Raw genomic sequence first — 13,060 nt, 5'->3', positions numbered from 1 at the left:
TACAAGGAGCAGGTGGAGGTCCACACAGAGAGGAGTGTGTGTGTACAAGGAGCAGGTGGAGGTCCACATAGAGGAGTGTGTGTGTACAAGGAGCAGGTGGAGGTCCACATAGAGGAGTGTGTGTGTGTACAAGGAGCAGGTGGAGGTCCACACAGAGAGGAGTGTGTGTGTACAAGGAGCAGGTGGAGGTCCACACAGAGAGGAGTGTGTGTGTGTGTACAAGGAGCAGGTGGAGGTCCACACAGAGAGGAGTGTGTGTGTACAAGGAGCAGGTGGAGGTCCACAGAGAGAGGAGTGTGTGTGTACAAGGAGCAGGTGGAGGTCCACACAGAGAGGAGTGTGTGTGTGTGTGTGTACAAGGAGCAGGTGGAGGTCCACATAGAGGAGTGTGTGTGTACAAGGAGCAAGTGGAGGTCCACATAGAGGAGTGTGTGTGTGTGTACAAGGAGCAGGTGGAGGTCCACACAGAGGAGTGTGTGTGTACAAGGTGCAGGTGGAGGTCCACACAGAGGAGTGTGTGTGTACAAGGAGCAAGTGGAGGTCCACATAGAGGAGTGTGTGTGTGTGTACAAGGAGCAGGTGGAGGTCCACACAGAGGAGTGTGTGTGTACAAGGTGCAGGTGGAGGTCCACACAGAGGAGTGTGTGTGTACAAGGAGCAGGTGGAGGTCCACACAGAGGGGAGTGTGTGTGTGTGTACAAGGAGCAGGTGGAGGTCCACACAGAGGAGTGTGTGTGTACAAGGAGCAGGTGGAGGTCCACATAGAGGATTGTGTGTGTACAAGGAGCAGGTGGAGGTCCACATAGAGGAGTGTGTGTGTGTGTACAAGGAGCAGGTGGAGGTCCACACAGAGGAGTGTGTGTGTACAAGGAGCAGGTGGAGGTCCACACAGAGAGGAGTGTGTGTGTGTGTACAAGGAGCAGGTGGAGGTCCACACAGAGAGGAGCGTGTGTGTACAAGGAGCAGGTGGAGGTCCACATAGAGGATTGTGTGTGTACAAGGAGCAGGTGGAGGTCCACACAGAGGAGTGTGTGTGTACAAGGAGCAGGTGGAGGTCCACATAGAGGAGTGTGTGTGTGTACAAGGAGCAGGTGGAGGTCCACATAGAGGAGTGTGTGTGTGTACAAGGAGCAGGTGGAGGTCCACACAGAGAGGAGTGTGTGTGTACAAGGAGCAGGTGGAGGTCCACACAGAGAGGAGTGTGTGTGTACAAGGAGCAGGTGGAGGTCCACACAGAGAGGAGTGTGTGTGTACAAGGAGCAGGTGGAGGTCTACACAGAGGAGTGTGTGTGTGTGTGTGTACAAGGAGCAGGTGGAGGTCCACACAGAGAGGAGTGTGTGTGTACAAGGAGCAGGTGGAGGTCTACACAGAGGAGTGTGTGTGTGTGTGTGTACAAGGAGCAGGTGGAGGTCCACACAGAGAAGAGTGTGTGTGTACAAGGAGCAGGTGGAGGTCCACACAGAGAGGAGTGTGTGTGTGTGTGTGTACAAGGAGCAGGTTTAGGTCTACACACAGAGAGGAGTGTGTGTGTACAAGGAGCAGGTGGAGGTCCACACAGAGAGGAGTGTGTGTGTACAAGGAGCAGGTGGAGGTCCACACAGAGAGGAGTGTGTGTGTACAAGGAGCAGGTGGAGGTCCACACAGAGAGGAGTGTGTGTGTACAAGGAGCAGGTGGAGGTCTACACAGAGAGGAGTGTGTGTGTACAAGGAGCAGGTGGAGGTCAACATAGAGGAGTGTGTGTGTACAAGGAGCAGGTGGAGGTCCACACAGAGGAGTGTGTGTGTACAAGGAGCAGGTGGAGGTTCACATAGAGGAGTGTGTGTGTACAAGGAGCAGGTGGAGGTCCACATAGAGGAGTGTGTGTGTACAAGGAGCAGGTGGAGGTCCACATAGAGGAGTGTGTGTGTACAAGGAGCAGGTGGAGGTCCACACAGAGAGGAGTGTGTGTGTACAAGGAGCAGGTGGAGGTCCACACAGAGAGGAGTGTGTGTGTACAAGGAGCAGGTGGAGGTCCACACAGAGAGGAGTGTGTGTGTACAAGGAGCAGGTGGAGGTCCACACAGAGAGGAGTGTGTGTGTACAAGGAGCAGGTGGAGGTCCACACAGAGAGGAGTGTGTGTGTGTGTACAAGGAGCCGGTGGAGGACCAGAGAGGAGTGTGTGTGTACAAGGAGCAGGTGGAGGTCTACACAGAGAGGAGTGTGTGTGTACAAGGAGCAGGTGGAGGTCCACACAGAGAGGAGTGTGTGTGTACAAGGAGCAGGTGGAGGTCCACACAGAGAGGAGTGTGTGTGTGTGTACAAGGAGCCGGTGGAGGACCAGAGAGGAGTGTGTGTGTACAAGGAGCAAGTGGAGGTCCACATAGAGGAGTGTGTGTGTGTGTACAAGGAGCAGGTGGAGGTCCACACAGAGGAGTGTGTGTGTACAAGGAGCAGGTGGAGGTCCACACAGAGAGGAGTGTGTGTGTACAAGGAGCAGGTGGAGGTCCACACAGAGAGGAGTGTGTGTGTACAAGGAGCAGGTGGAGGTCTACACAGAGAGGAGTGTGTGTGTACAAGGAGCAGGTGGAGGTCTACACAGAGAGGAGTGTGTGTGTACAAGGAGCAGGTGGAGGTCAACATAGAGGAGTGTGTGTGTACAAGGAGCAGGTGGAGGTCCACACAGAGGAGTGTGTGTGTACAAGGAGCAGGTGGAGGTTCACATAGAGGAGTGTGTGTGTACAAGGAGCAGGTGGAGGTCCACATAGAGGAGTGTGTGTGTACAAGGAGCAGGTGGAGGTCCACACAGAGGAGTGTGTGTGTACAAGGAGCAGGTGGAGGTTCACACAGAGGAGTGTGTGTGTACAAGGAGCAGGTGGAGGTCCACACAGAGGAGTGTGTGTGTACAAGGAGCAGGTGGAGGTTCACATAGAGGAGTGTGTGTGTACAAGGAGCAGGTGGAGGTCCACACAGAGGAGTGTGTGTGTACAAGGAGCAGGTGGAGGTTCACATAGAGGAGTGTGTGTGTACAAGGAGCAGGTGGAGGTTCACATAGAGGAGTGTGTGTGTACAAGGAGCAGGTGGAGGTCCACACAGAGGAGTGTGTGTGTACAAGGAGCAGGTGGAGGTCCACATAGAGGAGTGTGTGTGTACAAGGAGCAGGTGGAGGTCCACATAGAGGAGTGTGTGTGTACAAGGAGCAGGTGGAGGTCCACATAGAGGAGTGTGTGTGTACAAGGAGCAGGTGGAGGTCCACACAGAGAGGAGTGTGTGTGTACAAGGAGCAGGTGGAGGTCCACACAGAGAGGAGTGTGTGTGTACAAGGAGCAGGTGGAGGTCCACATAGAGAGGAGTGTGTGTGTGTGTACAAGGAGCAGGTGGAGGACCAGAGAGGAGTGTGAGTAGAAGGAGTAGGTGGAGGTCCAGAGAGGAGTGTGAGTAGAAGGAGTAGGTGGAGGTCCAGAGAGGAGTGTGTGTAGAAGGAGTAGGTGGAGGCCCAGAGAGGAGTGTGTGTAGAAGGAGTAGGTGGAGGTCCAGAGAGGAGTGTGAGTAGAAGGAGTAGGTGGAGGACCAGAGAGGAGTGTGTGTAGAAGGAGTAGGTGGAGGTCCAGAGAGGAGTGTGAGTAGAAGGAGTAGGTGGAGGACCAGAGAGGAGTGTGAGTAGAAGGAGTAGGTGGAGGTCCAGAGAGGAGTGTGTGTAGAAGGAGTAGGTGGAGGTCCAGAGAGGAGTGTGTGTAGAAGAAGTAGGTGGAGGTCCAGAGAGGAGTGTGTGTAGAAGGAGTAGGTGGAGGTCCAGAGAGGAGTGTGTGTAGAAGAAGTAGGTGGAGGTCCAGAGAGGAGTGTGTGTAGAAGGAGTAGGTGGAGGTCCAGAGAGGAGTGTGTAGAAGGAGTAGGTGGAGGTCCAGAGAGGAGAGCTTACCCAGCTCAAACATCTGCAGCGGAAGGTGCAGGAAGCCCGCCAGCGGCGTGTAGGGGTTGGACTGACCGGGGGCGGAGCAAACATCGTCAGCGGCAGGCAGCAGCAGCAGGAAGGAGACGCCGTGACCCAGCTCCACCACTTCCTGGCTGTAGAGGCGGAAGTGACGGGCCTGCAGACAGGAAGTCAGCGTGTCATGTGGGCGGAGGGCGAGGGCGGGGCCTGGGCGCACCTGGTGCAGGTGGAGGTTGACGTGCTTCAGCAGAGACTTGATGGCCGTCTGCAGCTCGTAGAACAGCAAAGGGGCGTGGCTTTCAGGCCTGGGCCGCGTCTCCTCGCTCTCCTCGCCGTTTGGATCTTTCTCGCCGGCCGCAGACAGCTTGCGGATCCAGTCCCACTCCTCCCTGGCGAGCAGCCCGCACATCCCCCTTTACAACAAGTCCCGTTACAACAGTCCCACTCCTCCCTGGCGAGCAGCCCGCACATCCCCCGTTACAACAAGTCCCGTTACAACAGTCCCACTCCTCCCTGGCGAGCAGCCCGCACATCCCCCGTTACAACAAGTCTGGTTACAACAGTCCCACTCCTCCCTGGCGAGCAGCCCGCACATCCCCCGTTACAACAAGTCCCGTTACAACAGTCCCACTCCTCCATGGCGAGCAGCCCGCACATCCCCCGTTACAACAAGTCTGGTTACAACAGTCCCACTCCTCCCTGGCGAGCAGCCCGCACATCCCCCGTTACAACAAGTCCCGTTACAACAGTCCCACTCCTCCCTGGCGAGCAGCCCGCACATCCCCCGTTACAACAAGTCCCGTTACAACAGTCCCACTCCTCCATGGCGAGCAGCCCGCACATCCCCCGTTACAACAAGTCTGGTTACAACAGTCCCACTCCTCCCTGGCGAGCAGCCCGCACATCCCCCGTTACAACATGTCCCGTTACAACAGTCCCACTCCTCCCTGGCGAGCAGCCCGCACATCCCCCGTTACAACAAGTCCCGTTACAACAGTCCCACTCCTCCCTGGCGAGCAGCCCGCACATCCCCCGTTACAACAAGTCCCGTTACAACAGTCCCACTCCTCCCTGGCGAGCAGCCCGCACATCCCCCGTTACAACAAGTCTGGTTACAACAGTCCCACTCCTCCCTGGCGAGCAGCCCGCACATCCCCCGTTACAACAAGTCCCGTTACAACAGTCCCACTCCTCCCTGGCGAGCAGCCCGCACATCCCCCGTTACAACATGTCCCGTTACAACAGTCCCACTCCTCCCTGGCGAGCAGCCCGCACATCCCCCGTTACAACAAGTCCCGTTACAACAGTCCCACTCCTCCCTGGCGAGCAGCCCGCACATCCCCCGTTACAACAAGTCCCGTTACAACAGTCCCACTCCTCCATGGCGAGCAGCCCGCACATCCCCCGTTACAACAAGTCTGGTTACAACAGTCCCACTCCTCCCTGGCGAGCAGCCCGCACATCCCCCTTTACAACAAGTCCCGTTACAACAGTCCCACTCCTCCCTGGCGAGCAGCCCGCACATCCCCCGTTACAACAAGTCCCGTTACAACAGTCCCACTCCTCCCTGGCGAGCAGCCCGCACATCCCCCGTTACAGCATGTCCCGTTACAACAGTCCCACTCCTCCATGGCGAGCAGCCCGCACATCCCCCGTTACAACAAGTCTGGTTACAACAGTCCCACTCCTCCCTGGCGAGCAGCCCGCACATCCCCCGTTACAACAAGTCCCGTTACAACAGTCCCACTCCTCCCTGGCGAGCAGCCCGCACATCCCCCGTTACAACATGTCCCGTTACAACAGTCCCACTCCTCCCTGGCGAGCAGCCCGCACATCCCCCGTTACAACAAGTCCCGTTACAACAGTCCCACTCCTCCCTGGCGAGCAGCCCGCACATCCCCCGTTACAACAAGTCCCGTTACAACAGTCCCACTCCTCCCTGGCGAGCAGCCCGCACATCCCCCGTTACAGCATGTCCCGTTACAACAGTCCCACTCCTCCATGGCGAGCAGCCCGCACATCCCCCGTTACAACAAGTCTGGTTACAACAGTCCCACTCCTCCCTGGCGAGCAGCCCGCACATCCCCCGTTACAACAAGTCCCGTTACAACAGTCCCACTCCTCCCTGGCGAGCAGCCCGCACATCCCCCGTTACAACATGTCCCGTTACAACAGTCCCACTCCTCCCTGGCGAGCAGCCCGCACATCCCCCGTTACAACAAGTCCCGTTACAACAGTCCCACTCCTCCCTGGCGAGCAGCCCGCACATCCCCCGTTACAACAAGTCCCGTTACAACAGTCCCACTCCTCCCTGGCGAGCAGCCCGCACATCCCCCGTTACAACAAGTCCCGTTACAACAGTCCCACTCCTCCATGGCGAGCAGCCCGCACATCCCCCGTTACAACAAGTCCCGTTACAACAGTCCCACTCCTCCCTGGCGAGCAGCCCGCACATCCCCCGTTACAACAAGTCCCGTTACAACAGTCCCACTCCTCCCTGGCGAGCAGCCCGCACATCCCCCGTTACAACAAGTCCCGTTACAACAGTCCCACTCCTCCCTGGCGAGCAGCCCGCACATCCCCCGTTACAACAAGTCCCGTTACAACAGTCCCACTCCTCCATGGCGAGCAGCCCGCACATCCCCCGTTACAACAAGTCTGGTTACAACAGTCCCACTCCTCCCTGGCGAGCAGCCCGCACATCCCCCGTTACAACAAGTCCCGTTACAACAGTCCCACTCCTCCCTGGCGAGCAGCCCGCACATCCCCCGTTACAACAAGTCTGGTTACAACAGTCCCACTCCTCCCTGGCGAGCAGCCCGCGTATTCCCCGTTACAACAAGTCCCGTTACAACAGTCCCACTCCTCCCTGGCGAGCAGCCCGCACATCCCCCGTTACAACAAGTCCCGTTACAACAGTCCCACCCCTCCCTGGCGAGCAGCCCGCACATCCCCCGTTACAACAAGTCCCGTTACAACAGTCCCACTCCTCCCTGGCGAGCAGCCCGCACATCCCCCGTTACAACAAGTCTGGTTACAACAGTCCCACTCCTCCCTGGCGAGCAGCCCGCACATCCCCCGTTACAACAAGTCCCGTTACAACAGTCCCACTCCTCCCTGGCGAGCAGCCCGCACATCCCCCGTTACAACATGTCCCGTTACAACAGTCCCACTCCTCCCTGGCGAGCAGCCCGCACATCCCCCGTTACAACAAGTCCCGTTACAACAGTCCCACTCCTCCCTGGCGAGCAGCCCGCACATCCCCCGTTACAACAAGTCTGGTTACAACAGTCCCACTCCTCCCTGGCGAGCAGCCCGCACATCCCCCGTTACAACAAGTCCCGTTACAACAGTCCCACTCCTCCATGGCGAGCAGCCCGCACATCCCCCGTTACAACATGTCCCGTTACAACAGTCCCACTCCTCCCTGGCGAGCAGCCCGCACATCCCCCGTTACAACAAGTCCCGTTACAACAGTCCCACTCCTCCCTGGCGAGCAGCCCGCACATCCCCCGTTACAACAAGTCTGGTTACAACAGTCCCACTCCTCCCTGGCGAGCAGCCCGCGTATTCCCCGTTACAACAAGTCCCGTTACAACAGTCCCACTCCTCCCTGGCGAGCAGCCCGCACATCCCCCGTTACAACAAGTCCCGTTACAACAGTCCCACCCCTCCCTGGCGAGCAGCCCGCACATCCCCCGTTACAACAAGTCCCGTTACAACAGTCCCACTCCTCCCTGGCGAGCAGCCCGCACATCCCCCGTTACAACAAGTCCCGTTACAACAGTCCCACTCCTCCCTGGCGAGCAGCCCGCACATCCCCCGTTACAACAAGTCCCGTTACAACAGTCCCACTCCTCCCTGGCGAGCAGCCCGCACATCCCCCGTTACAACATGTCCCGTTACAACAGTCCCACTCCTCCCTGGCGAGCAGCCCGCACATCCCCCGTTACAACAAGTCCCGTTACAACAGTCCCACTCCTCCCTGGCGAGCAGCCCGCACATCCCCCGTTACAACAAGTCTGGTTACAACAGTCCCACTCCTCCCTGGCGAGCAGCCCGCACATCCCCCGTTACAACAAGTCCCGTTACAACAGTCCCACTCCTCCATGGCGAGCAGCCCGCACATCCCCCGTTACAACATGTCCCGTTACAACAGTCCCACTCCTCCCTGGCGAGCAGCCCGCACATCCCCCGTTACAACAAGTCCCGTTACAACAGTCCCACTCCTCCCTGGCGAGCAGCCCGCACATCCCCCGTTACAACAAGTCTGGTTACAACAGTCCCACTCCTCCCTGGCGAGCAGCCCGCACATCCCCCGTTACAACAAGTCCCGTTACAACAGTCCCACTCCTCCATGGCGAGCAGCCCGCACATCCCCCGTTACAACAAGTTGTCCAGCGGCAATAAGAAATCCATTCCTTTTTTTTTCATTTAATCATAGTTTAGTTGTATTTATTTATGTATCTATGTTTGGATTAAACAATATATTAAAAAATATATAAGTATATTTAAAAAATTAATTAAAATCATTCAGATTTTTTTTTTATTTAATCTTATTTTAGTTTCATTTTGTTTTATGAAACAAAATTAAAACAATATATAAAAACATATAAAAAAATACATATATTTAAAAAAATGAATCCATTTCTTTTTTACACTTAATCATATTTTAGCAAAAACAATTTTATTTAAAAAATAATGAAAAATGTATACAAAAAATACATACTGTATATTAAAAAAATAAGAAATGAAAAAATATACTTTTTTTAATTTCATCTTATTTTATTTTTATTTTTTTAACCACGAAAATATATATATTTTTCAGATAATAAAAAAAACATGTATTACACAAAGACGGAAAAAAATAGATTCCTTTATTTTTATTTTTAAATGTAATCTTATTTTTCTTAGTAAAAAGTATATTGAAAAATAAATAAAATACAAAAAAAAAATCCATTTATTTGTTTGATTTAGTCTGACTTTATTTTTTATATACAAATGTTTATTAAATAAATATATACAAAAGAAATAGAAAAGACATTAAAAAAGAAGAAAAATAGATATTCATTGTTTATTTCAATTGAATCTTAATTTAGTTTTATAAAAAGAAAATACATGTATAAAACGAAAAAACAAAATCATTCCTTTTTTAATGTATTCTTATTTTAGTTGTATATATATATATATATATACATACATCCGTCAGTCTACCACAGTGCAGCTGTGGCTACCAATATAGCTTACCACCACCAGGTGTGAATAAATGTTGAATCCCACTTCTCTGTGAGCGCTTTAACTGTTTAGAAAAGCGCGATATAAATCTAAGTTATTATATATATATATATATATATATGTATATATATATATATATGTATATATATATATATATTAAAAATTAAAAATAATATATTTTTATAAATTTATTTTTTTGTTTTTTTAAAAGAAGAAAGAAAAAGAACGCCATTCCTGAGTCATGTGACCCACCTGGACACGTTGGAGTTTTCTCGCACGCGGACATGACACAGCATGTTGGGCGTCCTCTGGGAGACCAAGACCCTGATCTGGTCCACAGAGCTGCTCAGCTTCAGGTAGCCCAGATAAAGACCTGGGGCCAGGCGGTGGGTGCTGCGGCGCTGGTATGCCAAAATGTCCTGAGGAAAGGATAGAGTTTAAGCCAGGGCTCTCCATAGTGCGGTCCGGGGGCCAATTGCAGCCCGCAGATTGATTTTTATTGGCCCGCAACACCTTCTAAAGACAAAAAAAAAAAACCCGGATTAGAACTTTACATTAAAATACATTACGCAATTTGGGGAGAAATTGTGTGTGAATTCATAAAACAAATATCAATGCAAACATTAGCGTGCTAACAGTTAGAATGTCTGGAATAAAACGGTATGCATGGTGTTCCTGGGATTAAAGGCCCCACCTTTTCTCCTCCAAACATATTCCTGGGTATTGTGGCCAAAAAGCTCCGTTTTTGTTTCATCTGACATCACATGGACAAAGATAAGACCTTCTGGAGGAAAGTTCTGTGGTCAGATGAAACAAAAATGGAGCTGTTAGGCCAGAATACCCAGCAATATGTTTGGAGGAGAAAAGGTGAGGTCTTTAATCCCAGGAACACCATGCATACCGTCAATCATGGTGGTGGTAGTATTATGATCTGGGGCTGTTTTGCAGCCAATGGAACTGCTGCTTTAAATGGGACAATGAAAAAGGAGGATTATCTCCATATTCTTCATGACAAGCTAAAATCATCAGCCTGGAGGTTGGGTCTTGGGCGCAGTTGGGTGTTCCAACAGGACAATGACCTCAAAACTGGTAAAGGAGTGACTAAATCAGGCTAGAATGATGGTTTTAGAATGGCCTTCCCAAAGTGTGGACAATGCTGATGAAACAAGTCCATGTCAGAAAAGCAACACATTTAGCTGAACCGCACCAATTTTAAGGAAAAAAAAAATCAAGCCAAATCTTGTGGATGGCTAGCAAAAGCGCCTTATTGCAGTGACACATTGCCAAGGGACATGTGAGCAAATATTAACATTGCTGTATGTATATTTTTGACATAGCTCACATTTGCTCACATTTTCAGTAAAGCCATAATAATTTCATAAAAGAAGCAAACTTCATGAATGTTTTTGTGAGCAACAAGTTTGTGCTCCAATCACTACATCACGAAAAATAAAAGTTGTAGAAATTATTGGAAACTCAAAACAGCCATGACATTATGTTCTTTACAAAAAACTTAACTTACAATTTTGACCACGATATATACATATATATATATATATATATATATATATATGTATATATATATATATATACATACATATATACATGTACATATATATGCAGATATATATATATATGTGTGTACACACACATACATATATAAAAATATATATGCATATGTATATGTGTATATATATATGTATTTAGATATATAGACATACATACAAACACATATATATACACATATATATGTATACATACATACACGCATACATACATACATATATAATTATTATTGTTATTATTTTTTAAATGTATTCTCCTGGGAACCCAGAAGAGTCATTATGATGTTGATCTAAAAAAAGAAAAGCATGTATTAATCATATTATTTTAGTCGATTGAGAATTAAGAGCTAGAGCTAGCACTGAGCGCCGGGACGGAGAGGCTTCGCGGTGTCTTGGCTGGGTGAGCAGGACACCTCAGTCTCCTTGGACACTCAGCGATGCGGACTGGACACTGGCGGAGAGTTGGTTGGCGGCCGAGAGTGGAGTCGGCTCTCTTGGTTGCTTTGTTGGGTCTGCTCCTGTCTCTGGCCATGCTCCCTCCGCCCCAGTGAAACATGGCGTGGAACACCGCAGAGGCCACCACAGAGTGTATGATTCTTTTACATTTTATTCATAGCTGTATGTAGAAGTAGCTGCTTGTATCAGCTGCTTTAATGTCATTAATGTCCTTTGTCTTCTTTGATGTTTCCTTCTTACATGTGTGTACTATTGCTATGAGTTGTTGTTTTTTTTTTTACTTTGGCCTCAGTCTGGACCCCCTCTCCAGGGCCCAGGCTTAGACTGATTTTTTAATTTAATTTAATTTAATTGTAATCTTTTATTTTTTTCTCCCATCCCCCCTTGTTTACCTGTATCTCATCTTTTTTGTAAGGGGCGCTGGAAGCCGGCAGACCCGTCAGCGATCCTGTTCTGTCTCCCTGTAATGTTTGTCTCATCTTAAATGGGATTGTGCGGAAAATTAAATTTTCCTGAAGGAATAAATAAAGTACTATCTAATCCATCTAATGTAATCTAATTACTGGTAAAAAAAAAAAAAAAATTTTATTATGTTTTATATCCTTTTTGTTAAAGAAAATCCAGGTTTTTATGGAAAAAACACAACATTTTCCCCACATGATGTTCTTTATACGTGTATGTAGACTTTTGACCACGACTGTATGTTGTATTGCTTTAAGTATCTTTAATGTAAAGTATGTATCCTTCAACTTTTATTGAGGTGGTCCTCGCCGGACACTCCTGGTTTGATAGTCGGGGGCGTGGCTACCTGCAAGGTGATGATGAGGATGTCCAGGGCGTAGGGCTCCTCGGGCGTGGACAGGGACTTCCTCTGACTCTGCAGCTTGGTCACCTGCATCCACTTGCCGCTGAAGAGCGAGTGCTGGCTCTCGGTGTCGCGGATGGTGACCAGCAGCACGTTGCCGTGGCGATCCTTGATGGGCTCGTAGTGCACCCGGCCCAGGTTGTGCGTGCCCAGGAGGTTCTGCAGCTGCCCGGCGGCGCTGAGCATCTTGTGGCGGGCCTGCAGGGTGGAGGACGAGGACATGGACACCGAGGTGCTCTGTCTCAGCCAGCGCACGTCCTCCCACATGCAGGACAGCTACGGAGAGACCACACCTTGACGCGTCCGCTCGGCGGGACAAGAGGGAGGACAGGACGCACCTTGGTGAACCACAGGAAGTCTTGCATGAGGGAGCTGCTGTAGGAGTCGTCCACCTCCACGATGGGGATCTGGTCCTCGGCCGTGACCAGCAGACTGTCCTTGTGGTAGAAGACTGCCGCCAAGTAGATCCCCCTGGAGAGTCAAGGGTGATATAGGAAGCCTTCCAGCATAATGCAGCCAGAAGACACAGAACCCACCTCTTCAGCGTCTTCACAAACTTGTTGGAGGAGTAGAAAAGATGTTTCAGGCTTCTGGAGACCGACTGCTTCCTGCTGGGGTTCTGCAGCTTGGACGCGTCTACACAGAGAAGCAAACACCACGCCTTTGGATTGCTTGGACCAAACAACTCCACTACCAATATATGGTTTTCCATTTTGTCCACGAGTGACGCTGAGATCATTATTCATGCGTCTCGTCTCCATTACTGTAACCTTTTATTTCGGGGGCTCCCTATGTCCAGCATTAAAAGATGACACTTGGTACAAAATGCGGCGGTGGTGTCAGAGAAGAGAAGTCTCGCAAAGCTGTGAGCCTTAATGGACAACATAATGGCCACCTGTCCAGGGTGTACACCGCCTTCCGCCCGAATGCAGCTGGGACAGGCTCCAGCAACACCCCCCAAAAAGGACAAGAGGTAGAAAATGGACGGAGTCCTGTCTTGTCCAAAGCAATGTTACCATTATAAGGTTA

General features: G+C 50.7%; 1 protein-coding gene across 6 annotated transcripts in view; it reads right to left on the bottom strand.

Moving 5' to 3' along the window:
* The window catches only part of ankfn1 (ankyrin repeat and fibronectin type III domain containing 1), a 167,371-nt gene that overhangs the window by 15,045 nt on the left and 139,266 nt on the right, over nt 1-13,060 (bottom strand). For all 6 annotated transcript variants that reach the window (XM_061876025.1, XM_061876024.1, XM_061876026.1 and 3 more), the window contains 6 exons: nt 12,568-12,667; nt 12,370-12,502; nt 11,975-12,307; nt 9,398-9,564; nt 4,128-4,299; nt 3,899-4,067 (listed from right to left, as the gene is read on the bottom strand). In XM_061876025.1, the coding sequence (XP_061732009.1) occupies nt 3,899-4,067; nt 4,128-4,299; nt 9,398-9,564; nt 11,975-12,307; nt 12,370-12,502; nt 12,568-12,667 (1,074 nt within the window). The remainder of the gene's footprint in view (nt 1-3,898; nt 4,068-4,127; nt 4,300-9,397; nt 9,565-11,974; nt 12,308-12,369; nt 12,503-12,567; nt 12,668-13,060) is intronic.

The sequence above is a fragment of the Nerophis ophidion genome, linkage group LG17, assembly GCF_033978795.1.
Source record: "Nerophis ophidion isolate RoL-2023_Sa linkage group LG17, RoL_Noph_v1.0, whole genome shotgun sequence".
NCBI lineage: Eukaryota > Metazoa > Chordata > Actinopteri > Syngnathiformes > Syngnathidae > Nerophis > Nerophis ophidion.
This window is presented reverse-complemented; position numbering and strand designations above follow the sequence as displayed.